The 21,026-nt window shown below is 36.2% G+C and overlaps 3 protein-coding genes across 3 annotated transcripts in view; all 3 read right to left on the bottom strand.

Moving 5' to 3' along the window:
* Positions 1–11,968, bottom strand: part of rin2a (Ras and Rab interactor 2a) — a 34,701-nt gene extending 22,733 nt beyond the window's left edge. Inside the window, exons 1-3 of the mRNA XM_016495330.1 lie at positions 11,806–11,968; positions 8,979–9,067; positions 493–591 (exon numbers count right to left, since the gene is read on the bottom strand). Of these exons, the coding sequence (XP_016350816.1) occupies positions 493–552 (60 nt within the window). The 5' untranslated portion in view covers positions 553–591; positions 8,979–9,067; positions 11,806–11,968. The remainder of the gene's footprint in view (positions 1–492; positions 592–8,978; positions 9,068–11,805) is intronic.
* A 1,447-nt stretch (positions 11,969–13,415) lies between these two features.
* Positions 13,416–15,975, bottom strand: LOC107695884 (uncharacterized). The gene is made up of 4 exons (XM_016496007.1): positions 15,546–15,975; positions 14,198–14,415; positions 13,773–13,932; positions 13,416–13,656 (listed from the first exon to the last, which is right to left on the bottom strand). The coding sequence occupies exons 1-4, from the start codon at positions 15,805–15,807 to the stop codon at positions 13,430–13,432; spliced, it is 867 nt and encodes a 288-aa protein (XP_016351493.1). The 5' UTR covers positions 15,808–15,975; the 3' UTR covers positions 13,416–13,429.
* Positions 15,976–18,542: 2,567 nt separating this feature from the next.
* Positions 18,543–21,026, bottom strand: part of slc24a3 (solute carrier family 24 member 3) — an 82,727-nt gene continuing 80,243 nt past the window's right edge. Inside the window, exons 16-17 of the mRNA XM_016492881.1 lie at positions 20,851–20,916; positions 18,543–20,757 (exon numbers count right to left, since the gene is read on the bottom strand). Of these exons, the coding sequence (XP_016348367.1) occupies positions 20,608–20,757; positions 20,851–20,916 (216 nt within the window). The 3' untranslated portion in view covers positions 18,543–20,607. The remainder of the gene's footprint in view (positions 20,758–20,850; positions 20,917–21,026) is intronic.

Below are 21,026 nucleotides of genomic sequence, written 5' to 3'. Positions count from 1 at the left end.
CCTGGACCACAAAACCAGTCATAAGGGTAAATTTTTTGAATAAATAAGCTTTCCATTGATGTATGATTTGTTAGGATAGGACAATATTTGGCCAAGATACAACTATGAAAATCTGGAATCTGAGGGTAGAAAAAAAATCAAAATACTGAGAAAATCGCCTTTAAAGTTGTCCAAATTAAGTTCTTAGCAATGCATATTACCAATCAAAAATTACGTTTTGATATATTTACGGTAGGACATTTACAAAATATCTTCATGGAACATGATCTTTACTTAATTTCCTAATGATTTTTGGCATAAAAGAAAAATTGATAATTTTGACCCATACAATGTTTTTTTTGGCTATTGCTAAAAATATACCCAAGCGACTTAAGACTGGTTTTGTGGTTCAGGGTCACATATTATCGAAACAAAAACTTTTATTTTGGATGTGATTAATCGCGATTAATAATTTGACAGCACTACTCAGAAGCCAGTGCCGATGTGTCTCACCTTAAAAAAGCTGCTGCTTCGGTCCATGAGACAGAACTGCATCATCATCTCTGTAGACATGGTTGGGTGTATGCAGCTCTTCTGTGTCAGGCTGGGTCTCTGTGGATCACAGACACATAACTTTATCTGAAGCCCAAGCAGAGGAAATCTCAACCCATTCCACACGGATAGGCCAGAGAAATAAGCATACAAGACTTATAGCAGGAGCCTGCAATACATGCACCTTAGGCACACTCTAAAGTTCATTAAAAGCCCTCTTCTCATTCAACTCACTTCCTGCCAGATGAATTAACTTGAACTACTCCCTTTATACACACAATACTGTCTTATACTGTACATACACACAGTCACATGCTCAAACACATCTTGTCCTAGATTGCTCATAAGAAAATGTGCAGCCAATATTATCTGTTACAGCAAGGGAATTTAACATGTTAATTAATAATTACTGTATACTCTGTAAATTGTGTTAGCCAAGGTCTTCAATTTTATATATATATCACACACACACATACATACATTTGCTTAGAGATCATGGGAGAACTGGTAAAGCAAATACAGATGACAGTCTGAGTTTAAATCTTTTGTTCACCCACTTTTGTAAAGAAGTTTTCAAAACAGCCTGAGGCATATTACAGGGAGGGGGATCAGCTGGGAGACTGGCAGAGACAAAACCAGGGCAAAGGTTAAGCTGTGAGAAAGGGTGGTGGAAGAGGGAAGGTAGAGGAACATACAACATTCTAATGCACTTAATCAGCTGTGAATGCACTGCTCAGCTCAGGTAAGAATCAAAACCAGCTCCATGCACAAAAAGAAACCCCTGGAATGTATCATTTATCACCCGATAAATGTACTGATGAAAGTAGGCTATATCTCACTGATTTTAACTCCTGCTTCTCGTAGCTGTATGGGATAGTTCACCCAAAAATACAAATTCTGTAATTAATTACTCACCCTCATGTTGTTTCAAAACAGTAAGATCTTTGTTCATCTTTGGAACACAAATTAAGATATTTTTAGCTTTCAGACCCTGCATAGACAGCAATGTAACTGAAATTTCCCAGGCCCTATGGAGGGTCAGAAAGCTCTCAGAATGCTCTCTTTACACCTATATATAATGAGTTCAAACCATGAATGGGCTGAAGTGATTAAAGGCTGAAGGGACTATGGAGGGAGCTTTTTGTATTGTACACAACATTTGTTGACTGCATTAATGCGTCCTGCCAGAGAAATTTTAAACAATACAGCTATTTAAACAGCCACATCACCCAATGCTGCTTCTGCAGGTCACTTTGTTCGAGATGAGCAAGCGTCTCTCTCCTGCTGTAGAAGATTGTCATCAGCTGGAGCAAGAGCGCTGACCCACTTCCAGATGCTGCAGATCCAGCACAGCTGTCTGAGTTATGCACAGCAGCGTTTTCCTCCACAGACAGCACAGTCTTGCAGTGTCAACCTGACTCTGCTCTTACCGTCGACAAACGAAACACAAAGCCTTTTTTCACTGGTTGAATTTATGTGTTGAGCTAAGTTAACACAAAGCTGCTGTCTGGGTGCTGACACTGTAAAGGAAATCATGGCAAACGTGCAGCTCAGCTCACAAAGCCTTTGATGTGACCATCAGAAGCTTTGAAAAGAACCAGCATCTCCCCTCAAATCATTGCTTTCTTCTGCACAAATCGCTATGGACTCTTGTGTCCTCCAGAGCCAATTTATCAACATTGCCAAGTTCAGACTGTCCTCTGGGTGGAAGGTCCTTGAGTAAAACAAAGCCTGGAATTCCCTCCCCCATATCCATGAAACAACATCTCTTTACATATTCAAAATGTATCCGTTCACTTACAGTTATTTAAATGTATCTATTTTATCAATTAAATTGATCTTTTCTTATTCTTCTTTCTCCTGTCTTGCTTTTCTTTGTTCTTTTAAGTATTATTCCTGTCTTTTATCTTATTTTGTCATGTAGTTTGTGTTTTTTAAAGATTAATACTAATAGCCTAGTTATTCGTTTATTTTACTTTATTTACACACTTAACATCCATCTGCAAAACAATAAAGTATTATTATTGCTGCTGTTTAATAATTGTAATATCATTCTAATGATAACATTTTAATAATAATTATTATTATTTATAGTAATTGGACATTATTATTTATTATTATTTTGTGATTTAATAACAGTATTAAAATGTTATTTATTAATATTATTATCAATAGCTAATATATTGTTAATAATAGAATTATTATTTTATTATTTAGCTAAAATATTATTGAATAATTATATTGAATGATAAAACTATTAGAGAGAAACAAATCCCAACTGTGATGCACATAAACTAAATCTTCACCTCATTAAATGGATAGTCCACTAGGGCTGCAACAAACAATTATTTTGATAACTGACAATAATCCAATAATCTAATGAATATTAGAATGATTTTTTCATCGTCTCAATCGCTCTTCTCCAAATCAATCCCACAGTTTTTAACTTCTTTTTTTTTCTCTCATTTCCTGACCAGTTGTCACGCTCAGCGGCAAGCCTCAGTACAATCCAAAGGGCACAACTCTCACAACCACCCAGCTTCTTGGAAAAAATACAGCAGCGAAAACTGAGTTTAACATTTTTATGCGTTTGTGGTGGTGGTTTTTCAGAAAATAGCTGGAGATGAAGGTGGGGTACAAGAGAAATCTGAGTGAGTTCCAGGTATTTCCTGTGAAGCATCGTTCCTGAGCTGACAGATATAGATTGAGTTTGACGTTAATCTACTCCTCTCTGTGAAGGGGCTTCACCTCATGTTGTTGCTGTAACGAGGCATCACAACACACATTCATCTTTCCTCAGCAGGGCTCATCAACAAAATTTTTTTCTGCTTGCACTGCCAACATTACCGTCCACAGCTATATCAATAAACATACATAAGTTTGCTGTAAAATGATGACATATGATGCAAAACAAGTGACAGTTCCATCATCTGGCTCGAAACTCTCTCACAATGGCCCCAGGACATCAAGCAAACCATTGTTGAGCCCTGCTCAGTATATCAGCCAGAAAAAGCAAGCTGTTATTTACCTTGCATCATCCGGTTTCTGTGCCTGTATCTGTTTTTGAAAGACTCAACAAAACGTGCACACGCATACGGCTCGGTGAGTAAACAGGAAACCCCTTGGACTGCCAGCACGGGCAGAATAAACAGGCTAAGTTATTAACTGGCCACTGTGGAGCACAGACATGCAGAGAGAGAAAGTCCAGTTCAATTGGTCATTTATCTCCCTCGCCCGCTATCATCTCAAAAGGGATGTCACGGCACTGGGATACATGGAAAACTAGAGTTGAAAGGAACAGCCTTTGTTAGTGTGCCATCCAAAATGTCAACAACTGCAAACAACACAAGATCAGAGGCAAACTTTTATCCTGTTTCCATCAAAACAGGATCATTTGTTATTGCGTGCTGGCTTGTACCTTTGCACAAAATGTTCAGCATGCCAGTTTGTGTATATATATATATATATATGTGTGTGTGTGTGTGTGTGGACGTAAAAGACCAATGAGCTAGGCTGTTTGGACCCACACAAAGGCACATCTGAACTACGAAGCACAGAGCGACTCTGTGTCCTGCACACACACGCACACATAACAGGTGCGTGGTAGCAGAGAGGATTTTCTGTAGTCTGGAGAGACCTGGCAGGGCTTGACAGGAAATTGAGCTTGCAAGCAATTAAAGGGGCTGAGCCATAAACAAAGAGAACAAATATAACAAGAATGTGAAACACGGCTCAGTATTTCTGGGATTCTTATCCTGGGCTGATGTAAACACAAAACAAAAACTCTGAGTGCAGCGCATCTTAATATAAGCATGACAATGAACAGCGGGGACAGTGACAGTTTTTAGGACAAAACAACATGCCACTCTTAAAAAAAAAACCTTGCCAAAACACTGACAGCCTTGGAAATTGCAGGAGAACAGTGCAGCATGACTGAGAAACAAATCCAAATGTGACTCACACAAACAAAATCCACATTTCATTAAAGGGATAGTTTGCCAAATGATAAAAATGTTCGGAAAGGTTTCTTGTATAAGTTGTGTTCTGTACAAGATAACCATTTGTGTTTTCTTGTGATTATACATTTACTTTATGTTACTTCTTGTGCAATAATAATGCACAATATATTTACACTACCAATCAAATCTGTAAGATTTTCTAATGTTTTGTAAGAAGTCTCTTGTTTTCTAATGTTTTGTAAAAGTTCAATTCACTGTCAAATGCTCCTTCGGAAATCAATTTGGTGCTCAAGAATTATTTCTTTTCATTATCAATGTTAATATTTTTGTGAAAACCTTGATGCATTTTTTTTTATTCAATTCAAGACTTTGTTGTCATACAGGAAACTGTCAGTTACACCGTGACCATACAATTAAATTCTTACTCCTCGTGAATCCTCTCAGCAGCCAATGACATAAGTTAACAAAGGACACAATATATAAACTACAAATTTACAATGACAAAATTACTAAAATTACAAGATTACTAATAGTGCAGAAAGCAAGAAACTAAATTATTGCATGTATAAAATTATTGCATGGTTAATAAAACATTCAAAAGAACAGCATTGATTTAAAACTGAAATCTTTAGTAACATTATAAATGTGTTAACTGTCTTTTTTGTCAAAAATAACATTTTTGATAAACAAACGTTTTAATTTCTAAGTATTTTTCTTTAAGTTTCTAGTCAATGTTTTGTGCACCAGAAACAGACATATTTTCCATCCTTTCTCAAGACGGACATAAATGCCCTCTGATTGGCTAACCTATTCGCATGTTAGATGAGAAACAGCATTTACAGTATACTTTCATGTTAGTGTTCAACAGTGTTTTGCAATCAAAGTGAATCCGTATATGCATTTAGCAACTGAGCAATGGGCTTTTTCCCCATTCCAGTTAATGTAACCAACAGAGGAAGTCACAGTGTGTTACTGAATGACGTAGTCTTTCCAGTCCTGTTGGACTCGAAATGTGTTGCTTTAGACTCAAAGTGTGATTCACAGCTAATGAAACCAGATGTGCTGTTTGTATAGGTTATGAAGTTTGTATTGAAGAGATCTTGTGAGTAATATTAAACAGCAAACGAATTAAAGTCTAAACAAAAGTCAACAATAAAATATGTCCACATGCAGTGCAGAGGAGTTTATAAATCACCCAAAAATGACTTAAGTCACAAGTATGCTAAATTATTTAATTTCCCTTGAGTTTCCTATATTCTTCTGAGAGAATTTTACAGCCGACTTAATTGTTAACATATCTACAATATATGTTCAAGACCATAAATAGGACAATAAAAGCACATTTCGCACACACATTCAAAGAATTATACTAATAAATCATCCTCAAGTCTGATGCAGTGGTTAGACAGAATGTGAGAAGGGGAAGGGAGAGGAAAAAGAAACTGGGTTTCTATTGGATAATGAAGTCGTCTGGCACTGTGTTAAGACCCTGCTGCTATATGGCCCTCCACCTCCCAAAAACCCGTCTGGAAAAAATCCAGCTCTGCTCAAAGCCTGTAGAGAGCTCTACCCGCCCATGGGGGATAGCAGCCTTGAGGGACAACAACAGTTAAAATCTTCACACGCTACAGTCATCTCTGCTTCAGAAACAACATCAACATATTTTATTTGGGCAACATCATGAAGACTTCATTCAAACAAACTGATTCACTCAAAAATGCCTGAGTTTGTGCCTTTTCAAATGGGGTTTTAGGTAACATACATTGATAGATCCAGCTGTTAGATCCAGTCTCTCTTCCATTGGAGTGACTCTCATCAGTTTTGTGGTCTGTTTACAACCCAAATGATGTCTCGTTGCACAACCATGCAAAGCCATTTTAATAAAATATGACATATAAACTCACACCTAGATTAGATTTGTTTGTTGTGTCAGTTGTGGTAAGACTTTTCTGTTGTTATGCTGACACCATCTTTGATATTTACTTTAACCACTATCACTATGGTTACAGGCATTATCCACGGTTACTGCAAACACAGAATAGCCAAATTAAACTGCCCGATATTTTTATCACTCTTGTGTTGTTGTTGGGATGTTACTGTCAGTTTTGCATCACTGAATCATTTACTCAACCAATTCAGCCAACCATATTGATTTATTTAGAAATGGGACTCTTTATGATTGATTAATTTAAACATTTACTCAAACATTTTGTTCAAACAATAATTCATTCAGAAATTAAATAAGTGATGAGTCATTTAATCATTTGCTCAACTGATTCACTCAAACGCACTCACTCATTCAGAAACAAAACTAATGGCAAGTCACTGAATCATTTACTGACCGATTTGTTCAAGCTCACTGACAAAGACGCCAAAAACAGAGTTTGTGTCAACTCTTACCAACTGTTTTTGAAACTCTAAAATGTCTGATCTCCATAGTAAAGTGATTGACACACAAGTAAATTACACTTTCTTGCAATACCCCTCAGAATCCAGAGTCAAATGTATTAAAACCATTGATGCAGTTTCAGAATGCACAACTTAAAAAAGAAAAATAAATAAATAAAAACCCCTGAAGACCTGAAATCTGTTCATTCAAGTTAAAGTGGTTTTTAAGCTCAGTCTCCTGCTGCTGTGACTGTAAGGATTGCGGAGAGACTTGGAAAGGCTCAGAAAAATGACATTAACAGGCACAGCTGCAAAAGCAGGCAAAACAGTGACAAAACACACTCAAAATAGCCTTTCGTTACCGCAGACTGCAGCACAGACCAACAAACCCAAACCATCTGAATGCCACTGGCCAGACTTCATAAGTGAAGGCTAAAAGATGACCATTTAAACCTGATCAAATACATGCACTGCCTCTCAATATTTCATCTCAACCATATCTAGGCCTACTCACAACATGGGATGGGTGTGATCCCCAGATCCCCAGACAAGAGAAGCACTTAAACACACATTCAGAGGGAGCAGGCAGAGGCCAGCGCACTACAGGATGTGGCCAGCTCCACCCCACATAGCATGTCCCAGAGCAATAACCAGACAAAATGAGGATCAAACAACGATTTTTATACATGTGCTGACAAATTCCAGACTCATATATCGGGCTGTTCTTGCATTTAAGTGCTTAGTCCACATCTTTAATTCAGGTTCATCAAGTTTCCTTTCCTCTGCTGCCCTGAATCTGGCTCCAAACACACCTTTTTGATCTACTTAAAAGTTTCCTACTCCTCAGAACTTACCCTTTCTCTCTCTCTCCATTTCCTAGTTTCTGTGTCTCTCATTCAGACGGTGCACTGGGAAGCGTGAGGTGATTCCGTGGGAAAGGCTCTTGGCAGACTGGCAGCTTCCTGACTGCAAGAGCTGATATAATTTCTAGAGTGCTGGACTGGATACCGGATGATCTTCCGAAGAAGAAAACAATTGCTTCATCTTGCCCATTACGCTATTATTATCCTTCTCATTGTCTTCAGAAAAGGTCTGAAGCAGGTTGTCATGATAAGAAGAGGTTTTGAGTGCCATCTTCAATCCAGTCCATGTTTATGTTTAAGTCCAAATTTCTTTGGTTTCCATAAAACATAACCCCTCCCAACCAAAACAACAAACCTGTTTGAAGGTTTTTAAATACCAAAATAGCAACGCTGAAGAAACAAAACAAGTTTTCTTTGCTAAAGCTGGATTCCAGCCACATCGCATCATCCAAAACTCTGAGATATGAGGATGTATGGTAGTTAAAAGGAAAAGAAAACTGAAAAAACAAGTGTAATATTTCATAAGGAAATTTCCAGGTTCATTACAAGTTTAATACATCATTTGATAATATCAATTACCATAAAAAAGCAAAAATCATGGTTATAATAAGACATTTACAAAAGAATTTGATGGATGTCAAACTCATATTTTTGTAAAGCACTGAAACCATCCATAAAAAGTAATTCGAGCTATAAAGTTGTAATATCTGTGGGCATTGCCAGTATATCAACAAAGATGTCATGTCATGCCTTCAGGTACAGAAAGATAGCAGAAAGCTGTTGATTAGATTGTTTCTGGCTGTTTTTTTGGTCATAAATGTGTAGGTAAGTTGCTTTTTAAGGGATAAGTCCAAATTATTTTCTGTGGTAATTCACATTATGCCACAAAAGTTGTTGCTTTAGCTTAACTGCATTGAAGCTGAAACATTCCTTTAAGACGGAGGGACGGTGTCCTGCAGAGTTTAGCTCCAACTTGCCTCAACACACCTGACTGGAAGTTTCTATGCCTAGTAAGAGCTTGATTAGCTGGTTCAGGTGTGTTTAATTAGGGTTGGAGCTAAACTCTGCAGGGCACCGGCCCTCCAGGACCGAGTTTGGACAGCCCTGCTTTAAGAGAAAATGAGGTCTGCATGTGCTGAATACAGTCTCACTTCAGTGGGGAAGACAGATAAACCATTAGATCTCGCTCATATAAATCACACTTAAGAAGCAAACATGTGAAGCCGGCTCCCCTTACCTAATCTGTTCGCTTCCCTTTACTTTAACTTATCACTTCCTGGTCTTCGTTCATCAAGAATTCCTCCATTATTTAGCATGTCACTATTCCTACAGAAAATAAAATGAAGACAAAATAATTTTTTAGCCTTTTCACCACATTTTCAGATGCGCACAGCCAGGCAAAATTGGGTAAAATTGGAATGCAAGTGAAGGTTTTTTTTTTGTTGGTTGCTATTGTGATGGGAAGATATAGTCAGCATTATCTGCTTCAAAACAGGCTTTAGTCCCAATGGGTCTCAGTGTTTTAAATATTTGAGGTTTGCTCTGTGTTTGAACCTCCAATTGGCCCACAAAATGTAAACAAGGCAAAAAATATTCAGTGTGGACACAAGAGTTTGGGGTCGGTAGGATTATACTCATCAAAGCTAAATTTATTTGATCAAAAACACAATAAAAACTAGTAATATGGTGGATTTTTTTTTAAAAACAATTAAAAACAAAATGTTCTATTTCAGTTTATTTGTGTCTGCAAATCTGATAGCAGCTATTACTCCAGTCTTCAGAGTCACATGATCTTTCAGAATTCACTATAATCACTATAATATGCTGTTTTTGTGCTCAAGAAACATTTCTTGTTTATGATCAATGTAGAAAACAGCCAGTGCTTATTTTTTGAGAAAATCAGAAAAAAATATTTAATTATTTGAAAATATTTATTCTTTTGTAACATTACAAACCTTTTGCTGTCACTTTTGATCAATAAAACTGAACATTTTATTTTATTTTAATTTTTTTAATCTTACCACAAACTTTTGAATGGTAGTCTATTATAAGGGAACGGAGACAAGGTGAATAACTGAAAGGAAACAAGCAAGGAAGTGTTTAAGTAAAAAATATTAAAACTATGTGCAGTTTGACACACTACATAGTATCACTCTGTGTGAGTATTTGGCTTGTTTTTCAATTCTGCGGTTAAACTAAATATGATATCTCTTTACCTCATTATATCTCTCACTTTGCATTCATTGCTCTGATCGGCTGACCATAAGAGATCACATTTCATTTCAAAATTGTCAAGCTATTTAATCATATACCCACCACATTCACTGAAATCAGTGTAACAACTATCAATACTGTCAGCAGACACTAAAATTATGATGACAAATTACAGTACACGGAATTACCATAATGAAGACACCTCAGTCACGGCTGACACCTCAGCATTTGAGTAGCGCTCAGTGGTCACAATTCCAGCAAACCGCAGCTTAAATAAAGTAAATATGACTGCTATGTAGAGTAATGAAATGGATCAAAACATTCTCTTCCAAACTAATCCAATGCCAGTCACTGCACAACACTAAAATTCTTGTCAAATGACGCATGTTTTGGGCAGGTTACTTCCCTTTGCCTGAGACTAATCCTCTTAACAGGCCTCAGAGCCACTGCTGAAATATTGGTGGGGAAGAAACGAAAAATCTGGTGGGACGATTTTTAGAAAAAATTTTAGTGATGAATGCAATCAATTTGTATGACAGCAATAAAAGAGAATTGATGAATAAAGCACAAGTGGTGGATAAGTAAGCACACTCACTATATCACAAGGACTTTCCATTGACTTCCCACAAAAAATAAATAAATAAAATAATATTAATAACAACAACACAATTTTTACATTTCGAATACAGTTCTACCATGCTGGTTGCACCGTGCTCTTCTGTCACTTCATCTTTTTATTTTGGTGTGCCGCTGAGGAAGGCTTTGAGCTGAAACGTTTGTCTTTTCCCATCAACGATGAATGTAAAATAAAATGAAAAAAGACGACTGTTTTCGTGAGTGTGGATCATGATCTCCTATATTACATTTTGATTACGCCATTAACCTATTTTCCTCAAAGGGGCTGTTAAATTTTTTTATTGTCCAGAGACACAACCAAGTTTTAGGAGATGCCAAAATTTGGCAAACATTTTACAACAACCTGTTCTGATGTAATTAACTCTTCAAAAAATCTTGAAATCATTGTGTACTGGTTATGAGGATCGCGGTGAAGCTAACTTGACCCCTACACTGAGTTTACTTCCCTCTCTTTCAGAGTTCACAAAGAAACATATAAGAGGAAGTGCAATCTGTTTTCCAGTGCAAAATGATATGATCTTTAACATGAAATTTTGCATAAAAACTTACACTAATACAAAAACACACTGTTCAGTGCTGTACTACAGCTTTTCTTTTTCTTGCGGACATAATTAACATACATACCATTCACCTAAGAAATAAATTAATGTGTTTCAAAACCTAAGCTGACTCATATTCATTACAACCTTGTGGGTATATCGATAAAGTCTAGACATAATGTAGCTCAGGACGTTTTACAGATCTTGACAAATTGGACTTTCCTTGACATCATCCTTAAAACTTTCAAAACATCATGAAGACATTCAACAACATAACATCACATTACATTACATGTATGTTTCCTATAGACCATTTTTAACCAGAGAAACCTGCATAACACAATTACCGGCTGACAACAATAACAGTTTTGCTTCTTGTAGACAAAGCAAGTGGTAGTTACTAAAAAGAAGTCACCAAAGTATCAAACTATCCTTACTGGTGTTAACCCAGCATATTTAAAACACCATTACTATCACGAGTGATTAAGTGTTTATAAAATATAACTACAAAACATAAACGTGTAATATATGCTCCAAACTGTTGTAACAACAAATTTAAGATTTTTTTTATTATTATTTGAACAAGTAACACACAAAAAGAAGAAACGTTTAAAATGCATTTAAGACTAAGCTGACTTACAGCAGACTTGCTTATAAACAGTGTGTGGGACTCACCTCGACGGGTCGAAACCAAAACACCCGCTAGCAAAAGCGCAGTTACGCATTTATAAGACCTGGATGATCTTCCTCCAAAGGCTCAGTTGATGTTAACAGTTTTAGATGTTCTTACACGACCGAGTCGAGGTTGCTTGCTTCCTTGTACTTTGCAAGAAAGACTCGTAGCATGCGACCTCTCCTGGCAAAAACAAACTCCAGGAGAACAAAAGTTGATGTGCATTAAGTTTCACGTCACGTGTTCCAGTCGGGAATGTCTTTGGAAGGGAAAAGCCTTTGTTAGACCCACCAACCACTGATGTTACTCAGAGAGGAACATGAAAGAACCGGAAAGACAGTGGAAAACTATGGAGGGCCAAAGCTGCACAAATCGAAACAATTAAGTAAATGACCGGTGGGTTAAATATCTCTAAAATTTCACTTCCTTGAATCATTTATTAAAGCAAAGAAACCAAAGCAAAAATTACCAAAATAACACTGGTTTTTATTATATACGTGATATTACAAATATTCTGTTAACTGTCATTACCAATCAAATTGTCATTTTGTCAAATTATGCATATAAGGCGTTATATATTATAGTATTTAGGATATATAAAATACAAGCTGTAAAATTAGCTGTAAAAGTCTGACATTTTATTACATCTATGTTAATATGCCATTTCCATAGTAGAATGTGATTAAACAGTACATTGTTTGAGATATGATGGAAATTACACTACAAGCTATGACAAATTCCCATGTACTCTTCAACCATGCTGATTAAAAAATTAAACACTACAGTGATAGTAAAAAAAAAAAAAAAAAAAGTGTTTTGAGGGACTTGAAGGAAGATTATGTTAGATCATCTTGTACTTTTCTAACATTAAGTAAATTGAAAGTAAAAGTGTCACATAAATTGAAAATAGTGTCTCAATAAACATGAAACACTCAAATAACACAAATGAATTCACCACAGAAAACGTTAATGGATAAAAAGTTTTTAATGTGTTTTTATATATGCCAGGAAGCAAGAGTTCTTAGAAAACTGTTGGAAAATGGTCCACATTAATAAAGATACCAAGTGAGTAAGTGCATTTAGCTATGTTATTGAGAAAAGTCATTAAATTACATTTGAGAAATTTCTTTTTTCTACAGCAATCTGACATTTTCTGTGACACTTATTAACTCATTAATGTTTGAAATTTTGAACTCTGATGTCTATTTATTGTCATAACAATGGCACAAAACCACCCAAAGCAGTCTTAATTTTCAATTTGCAAAATGTATTGCAAAATGTAAAATTTAAAATGGAAATATACTGCCATCAGCGTTTAAAACAACACATTTTAAAATATAATTAAAACAAAATTGCATGGGTAAAAGAGTCATTATAACAGAATTATTTACATTTACCCATTACTTGTTAAAGATTAATGCTGTAATTTGAAAATCTGCAAATTATTCTCGTAACAATAGTATATTTTAACAAAGAAAACAAAGCAAATATTGTAACAGAAAGAATGTAATATGGCAAAAAAGAAACATAATTTGAAAGCCAATCCTTCACACTCATGTCATTTCTTCATTCACTGATTTCACTTTACTTGTCTTTGGACATTTAGTCATACAACACTTAGTGTAATTATATTGTCACCTGAATCTCCCCAGAATCCAGCTGGTTATGGTTAAGCTGGGTATGATCCTCCACAGTACTGTCATATTTGGGACAGATGAACTCAACAGGTTTCCAATGCGGTCTTCGTCCACTTCCTCTTTGTCGGAAAGGGGCAAACCGCAACCATTTCTTGACTACATCAGCAAACTGGTGGTGCGTGGCCTCCTTTCCTACAGGTGTCCTTTTCAAGGCACCTGCAGAAAACGGGGTTAAAACAATCTATCACATGGGAAATGTTGAGGATCCTAAAAAGTCAGTGATACACCTGAAGATGCATCTGCACCGAGACATGATTTTAAAGACTGCTTACGAAACAAAACACCCTGCAGTCTGGTGTTTCTGAAGCTCCTTTTCTGTCCTCTGCCAACCCAGTTGAGCTCTGAGCCCACACTGAAAGAGAGAACAGCGTGCATAAGACGCCGGACCGCATCATCTACCGTAGCTCCACCCATCCGTGAGAGGTGTGACACCTATGGAAAAATCAAAAAATGAATAAATACTCAGTACAAATACAGGAGGGGACAACGTAACCAGAAAAGTTTTGTAGAAAGAAATATAAAACTAGAACCACAAGCAAACAATATTGTTCTAAACTATTATTTTGGACTACACAACTACCTCCATAAAATGTAAACTTCCTGTCCTGACTGAGGTTTACAAAGTAACATAACCTATTATTACATGCACTGCAGTAATTGTAGATTGTAGAGCAGACTGACAGTAATGATTTTTTACCATTCTTTTCTGAGCTTCAGTATCCTCTAAATGCTGCTCTGTTTCATCAAGCTGTTCCATTGTTCGTAGTGGCAGATCTACGTCAAGCGGCTCATCCTCCTCTTCACACACCTGTCCATGAATCCTGGACTGCAGGTCTTTCAGAACTTCCCACTGCCTCTGTTGCTCCTCCTTGATCTCAATAAGGAGTGATAGGATTTGTCTATGGGCTGCTGTCTCTGTAATTGTATGAAATGTATATTAAGTGAAGACTTACAGAAGGTTAAAGGAATAGTTCACCCAAAAATAAAAATTTGCTTTAAATTTACTCAGCCTCAGGTCATCCAGGATGTAGATGAGTTTGCTGGATTATTTTGATGTTTTTATCAGCTGTTTTAACTCTCATTCTGACGGCACCCATTCACTGCAGTGGATCATTTGCGAGCAACTAATGTAATGTTACATTTCTCCAAATCTGTTCCAGTGAAGACTTAACCACAACTTCCTGAGTGCAAGTACGGTTTATTATCCACCCACATATTCGTTTAGAGCTGTTTTGGACTGTTTTGGCTTGTAAACTGTGCTTTATCTGTTCATATTTCTCTCCTGATTCAGACCAGATTACTTTTTTACTGGAGGAAGCAATGTGTATTTTAGCCGGAACCAACAGTCTGAGGCTAAAAGTTCTTAATGCTCGATTTGTTTCTCACAAACGTGGAGTATTTGTGGATTATTGGAATGTTTTTATCAGCTGTTTTAACTCTCATTCTGACGGCACCCATTCACTGCAGTGGATCATTTGCGAGCAACTAATGTAATGTTACATTTCTCCAAATCTGTTCCAGTGAAGACTTAACCACAACTTCCTGAGTGCAAGTACGGTTTAATTTAGCAAATTAAAATTTTTGTGTTTACCGTTTTAAAAATCAGCATTCACATCAAAACTGCTGCGTCAGTTTCATTTGTGGGAAAAAAAAATATTGCCAATAATAATAAAGGTGGTGGCTTGTTTACTAAATAACTTTGGTGATAACGGTCAAAAGATTTTATTAATATAGATTTTTTTTTAACATTAGGTGCTTTTATCATATTTGATCTAAATAAATAACCAAATGACCCGAGTTGTTTAGCACACCAAGTTAACTATGTAAAAACTATGCAAGTTAGCAATTTTATGTTAAAACAAAATAAGATAGTACCTAATCAACTGTCAACTACCAACTAATAATACCTATATCAAAAAACTTAAAATCTCAATGCAAAAGACATTTTTTAACAAGACAAAGTTCCATAATGATAGAAGGGAATGGATGTGCAAGTCCGTTTCAATGTAAACATAACCATTTTTACTCTTTTCACTTCCCAGTACCTGGTGTTGAAGACGCATCCTCGCGCATTAACTTTCCCGCCACTCCTGCAGGATTGTAGGACTGTGAATCCGCGCTGAAATTCACCTCGGCCCGCCCAGGGATGTCTTCTGCGCTTCTGCTCAAGTCTCCTGGCAGAGGGTGCATATCCTCCTCAGACACCGCTGAGCGTCTCTTTGCCATGTCTGCCATGTGTTTACTTACTAAACCCTCCGCCCGGCGATTTATGGCCCAGTTCACGCGACTGACACTGTTTGGGTCCATTTATATGGATGTACTTACACACTTACAAACAACACGTCATGCGAAATTTAATCTCTTAACATGCATCTCTTAATAAACACTGCGATATGTACGAGAAATAGGCGGAAATGGTTATCAAACAGTCCCCAGCCACCGCACGTACCACGTTACGCAAACGTCACAGAAACGTTTGCAGAATGTTGGGAGATTTGAATGAACTACAATTCCCACAAGCGTTGCGGGCTGGTGACGTCACCCATTGCTCACACTTAAATTGACCTAAATCTCATTTTCGACAGAAGTACATCTTTTATAAGAGTCTTTGCAAATGATTACCCATAAAAGATTATAATTTTTGCTGATAACTACTAATATAATTAATCGTTTTCATTTTATTTAGTTCTTTGTGCAATATGGATATGAAAAGCTACAAAAATAAAGAATTAAATAAATTAACCCTGTAAATATTAATAAAAAATAAAAAATTAATTAATGTGTTATTGAGTTGTAAAGTTAAAGATTAATAGCCTACATTTAAACCGTAGTAGATTAAGTTAAAATTAGTTTCGAAATGCATTATAAATTAAAGGCAGCCCTTTCCTTTCTCTTACATATTCACTGAGATCCATGTTTTTATTTCAGTGTTTTAAAAATTGATCAAGGAGCTGTAGCCAAATAGGCTATGTTATTTGAGATGTATTTGGCTATATTATATATTACATATAGGCTATTTATACTCATTTCATTGATTCATTTATTGATTAGTCATTCATATTATATTATATATTTATCTTATACTATTTTTCCATTGTTGTTTAGTCTTATGATTGTGTGGGTTCAAGGGAAATGTGTATTCACGTCACGAGTAAGAGATAAGAGACTGCCTCCATTTCAAGGTTGTGAAGCAGTAATTTTCCATTGCTATTTCTTGTGATATAATAACACTTGTTGGATTGGTGTTGGTCAGATGAAGTCTGGGCATTGAAACATACCTAAGATTATTTATACACTCTGCTTCTTTTTTTATTACCATACTCCATCTCCTGCTTCTTCTCTGGCTTTACTCAGTCAACTTCTTGGCTGATAGAAGACAATTAATATGTTTTTGGGTATTAGACAACTTTGCTGAGTTGTTCTGTTAGATAAAACGGATATTTTCTGACAGGATCTAGTGTCCGGGGCTGGATCTGATATTTCTGGCATGGAGGCATGATCTAACGATATTTTGCTTTAAATCTACTGATATCACCAGGTTTGTGTAAGGGTTAGGGGTACGTTCGACGTTTAGGAAATATTATCATAAGTAAATAAATTGCACTTATGCCTTTATACAGTGAAGCCAACATGTGTATTTACGCATGCCATTATGGCTGAAATGACAACAAGGGAACAATAGTGTTTACCTCAGCAAAGATCATTTTTATTATGCTCAAGTAGCAAAAATGTACTCTAATATACAACTGAAACACCTGAACAAAATATTTTCGTACATAAAGCCAACCACCATTCTTTTTATGACTCCTGAAATGCAGAAGACATCAGTTACTTTGAATGAAATATCTACTTTATGCTTTCATTGGAGAATCAAAAGCCCAGCAGTTTTCCATTGGAAAAAAAAAAGAAAACAAAGAAAACATACAATAATCTAAGAGGTCTAATTCCACTGCTGTCCGTCCAGTGCTCAACAATGTGTAATAGTAATGAACATAAATAACTCCTTATATTATAATATCCCATGCGATTTAGCAAACCAAGGGTGTTTAATCAAACCCTCAACACAACAACAACAAAATTAAAATAAACAAATAAAGGACCCAAACATTGTACAGTATCTACTGTGTGAAAATATAGTCAATGGATATACAGGCAAAGACAAAAATATGAAGACATTTTCATGTATGTATAATTATGTACATCAGCAATGCAACACCCTGTAAAAGTCACATTTTTTATTCAAATATGCCTGAATCCATGAAGAAATATCAACAGAAAAGAAAAGGAAATCTGAGGGAAACTTGTCTAATTATGGGCTAATTGGTTGTGCATGCCCTCGTTATTATTATTATTATTATTATATTTGTGCATACAAATGAACAGCAGCACTTTGATTTCCAGAAGTGATGATGACCAAATAGCATTTATCAGTATGTTAAAATCATTGAATCTTTAGTATGGCTGATTTTGCAACCATAAACATAGGCATTAATGTCCCACAATTTGTAAGCAGCAGCAGTATTCATAGATTTTGGAGCATTTTGCAGTGAAAGACGATTTTGTTGCATCTCAAAGCCTCTTTTTACTATCCTTAATATTGAGCATAGAGTGCACAAACTCTATTAAACCTTACTGAAATATTTACGTAACATATGTATATGATTCAAAGAATGTGATGTGTCATGTTTAGGATTTACAAGAAAAAATGCAAACACAGTAATTAATTAATCTAAACATTATTGCATTTCATGAACAAAATTTTCATTAAACCCTGCCTTCCGGATGTCTTTCTTATAATACCCTGCTTTTCAAAAAAGAAATTATAGACTAACAATCTTTAGCATCCCAACACAGCTTGTATGCTCTACTTGGATTACACCTAGCTTATATTTATCAGGAATATCACATTGCTTAAACCCTAGACCTGCTGTTGCATTTTTGGAAAGTAAACTAGGCCTCAATGTCTACTATGAGTGATACAGAAAACCAAATGTTCATATTTGCTAATATATTCTGTCAAACTAGGGACAAATTATCTTTTTTTTTTACATTGTTGAAACGAATGTCCTACAAAGTGTGACCTTTGATTTTAAACATGCTAAAAGTACTCTGACAGTAAGCTGACAAATTAGTTTTATGATCTAAAGAATATGCAGATTCACTTGAAGCAGACTCTACAGACTTTTAAAAGCAGAAAACATTTCTAAACATTTTGCGTTACAAAATACAAAGTTACTTTTGTGATAAAAAATACTTTGCCGCAATACTCTTCCAGATATGTTTCTAAATTCTATTCTTAAAATATGACAAACAATTAGACACCCAGTATCAACCAGTGCATAAAACACAACATTTCCCTGCAATGTGCCTTCAGACTAGAAAACCTGCATGAAGTTGCTAACTAGACTAAAACAGTCCATAGAATCGCTACTTTGTCAGCTCACTAAAAAACCTCCGTTAGGAAAAGTCCACGCATCCACATATTGTGCCACAGTTAAAAGCTTACAGCTGTGATGCATTATGGCGGTGTCTTTTTCAAATCCCCAGAACCAGAGGCATACAAAACAAAGTATTTAAATAGTCCTTTTAAAAGAAGGGCAAGAAATGAGCCCCAGACACATCAACATAAAGAACTCCTGAAAAATCCATAGTAGGCTATTAACTGCATCCTTGGAAATGAATTCTGATCCTTGTCCTGCTGAGAGGATTTCTTCCAAAATTCCAGGATAAACTCTAGGATTAGAGCAGCACGCTAAGAGAAAAATTACTTGACCTCTTCTAGAGCATCTACGGTTTGACTTTGAAACAGTCTTTTCAATGTTAGCTTAATTTTACCAGGACACGTTCCTGCTAATCAGCTACTTGATTTGTGGCTCACTCACTCCATTCACTCTAAAAAGGGAATGGACCGATCTTAAATGTCAAAACAGTTAAGTATAAAATGTATATCTATCTATATATTTTCCCTTACTTGCCTGCCAAAGTTTTAAGTGTTCAAAAAATCTTTACAGTTAGTTACCTCTGTCATGTCACACCGATATCAAATAGTAGAAACTGTTTTACGCATCAAGTCAAAGGTGCATCTAAAAGGGTGCATAATAGTCAGAGATGAAGGAGAAGGAATCCAGTAGAAAAGGCTGACACATAAGCTCTGAAGGACAAAACGGCGTAGCCTGGCTGAAACTCCAGAACGGTCTCTTCTTTGGGACAGCTGTGGGTTGGTTTTGTTTCAGTACGTCATAGGAAAGTAATGTGCATAAATAGTTTTCAATAAATTAATAAATAAACCTTTCTCTGTTTCAGTATATACAGAGTGTTAAAGACAAAAGAAAATTCAGAAACAAATCTATAGAAACCCATATATCACACAAGAATATTGTCTCACTAAACATAAATATGTTGGTAGTAGCGTTCCAACATGTGTTTCCACACAGGTGCAAACAAATGCCCGCTGTTTATCTCTTTTTTTGACTAAAATTTGATCTAAAACCTTTCGGTTTTATTACCTCCTCTGCACCGTAAACATATTCTCATCTGAAAAATGTAGACACTAATGACCCTGATGTCCAGATCGATCTTGTAATATGAAGGTGACGACTTGGTAATGCCCAAATTAAAAAGAGGACTGTATACAAGGATTTCCTAGAGGTCACAGTACACCCTAATGAATCTCTATTTTTACCAACATGAATAAGTCCAGCCTCTTCTTCAGTAAATTAGCAGCTAATAAAACAAATACCATCATAAAATACATTTACATCATATTCTTTAAATATGTAATATGCAAAATATTTTGAAAAAAAAAGTATTCACATCAAACCAGGCAGTAGTCTTCATTTACCACGTTCCTGTCCCGTTAGAACAGTCTATATATCAGTCAACAGGACCATTCTTCACACACATTCTCTCTCTTCTCTTGTAACACCACAGATCCAAAGACTCCGTCAATATTGCACCCATTGGAAAGAAAAAGAGAGGATCGATAAAGGATCAGCTAGATCAATAAATAAATATTCCTTCAGAACGAGAGCCGGTCTGCCTCTGATCGAGGACTTGTGCTATTGTCCTCACAAGGTCAAGGAGGGAGGGCCGGGAAAAGGAACTGTCTCATTCCTCGCGGCAGGTGGGCAGATTGACGAAGGTGAATATGTTAAACTCGATGAGGATGGAGAAACACAGGAAGACAGCGTACATCAGCAAACAAATGAAACCCAAACGCTTGTCCAGCTTCCACTTGTTCAAATGTACACCGAGAACCTGAGAGGGAAAGAAAGGGTAGAGGGTGAGACCGTGAGAGGTGGATTCAAAGGATATTTGTTTGAATAAGTGTTTTTAAATACTCCCACATACCGTGAGAAACACAGATGCTAGCAGCAGCCAAACTGAGAAAATCAGGCCTTTACTGTTCAGGTGAATCTGAAAAGAAATGCAGGAAAAAGTATGTTAGAACTTGTAGGATGTAGAACATATGTAATGTATAGACAAATACAACCCCAATTCCAGAGAAGTTGGGACGTTTTGTAAAA

Source organism: Sinocyclocheilus anshuiensis, unplaced genomic scaffold (genome assembly GCF_001515605.1).
Source record: "Sinocyclocheilus anshuiensis isolate Anshui unplaced genomic scaffold, SAMN03320099.WGS_v1.1 scaffold193, whole genome shotgun sequence".
Taxonomy (NCBI): Eukaryota; Metazoa; Chordata; class Actinopteri; order Cypriniformes; family Cyprinidae; genus Sinocyclocheilus; species Sinocyclocheilus anshuiensis.
Note: the sequence above shows the minus strand (reverse complement) of the source record. Positions and strands in the feature narration are given on the sequence as shown.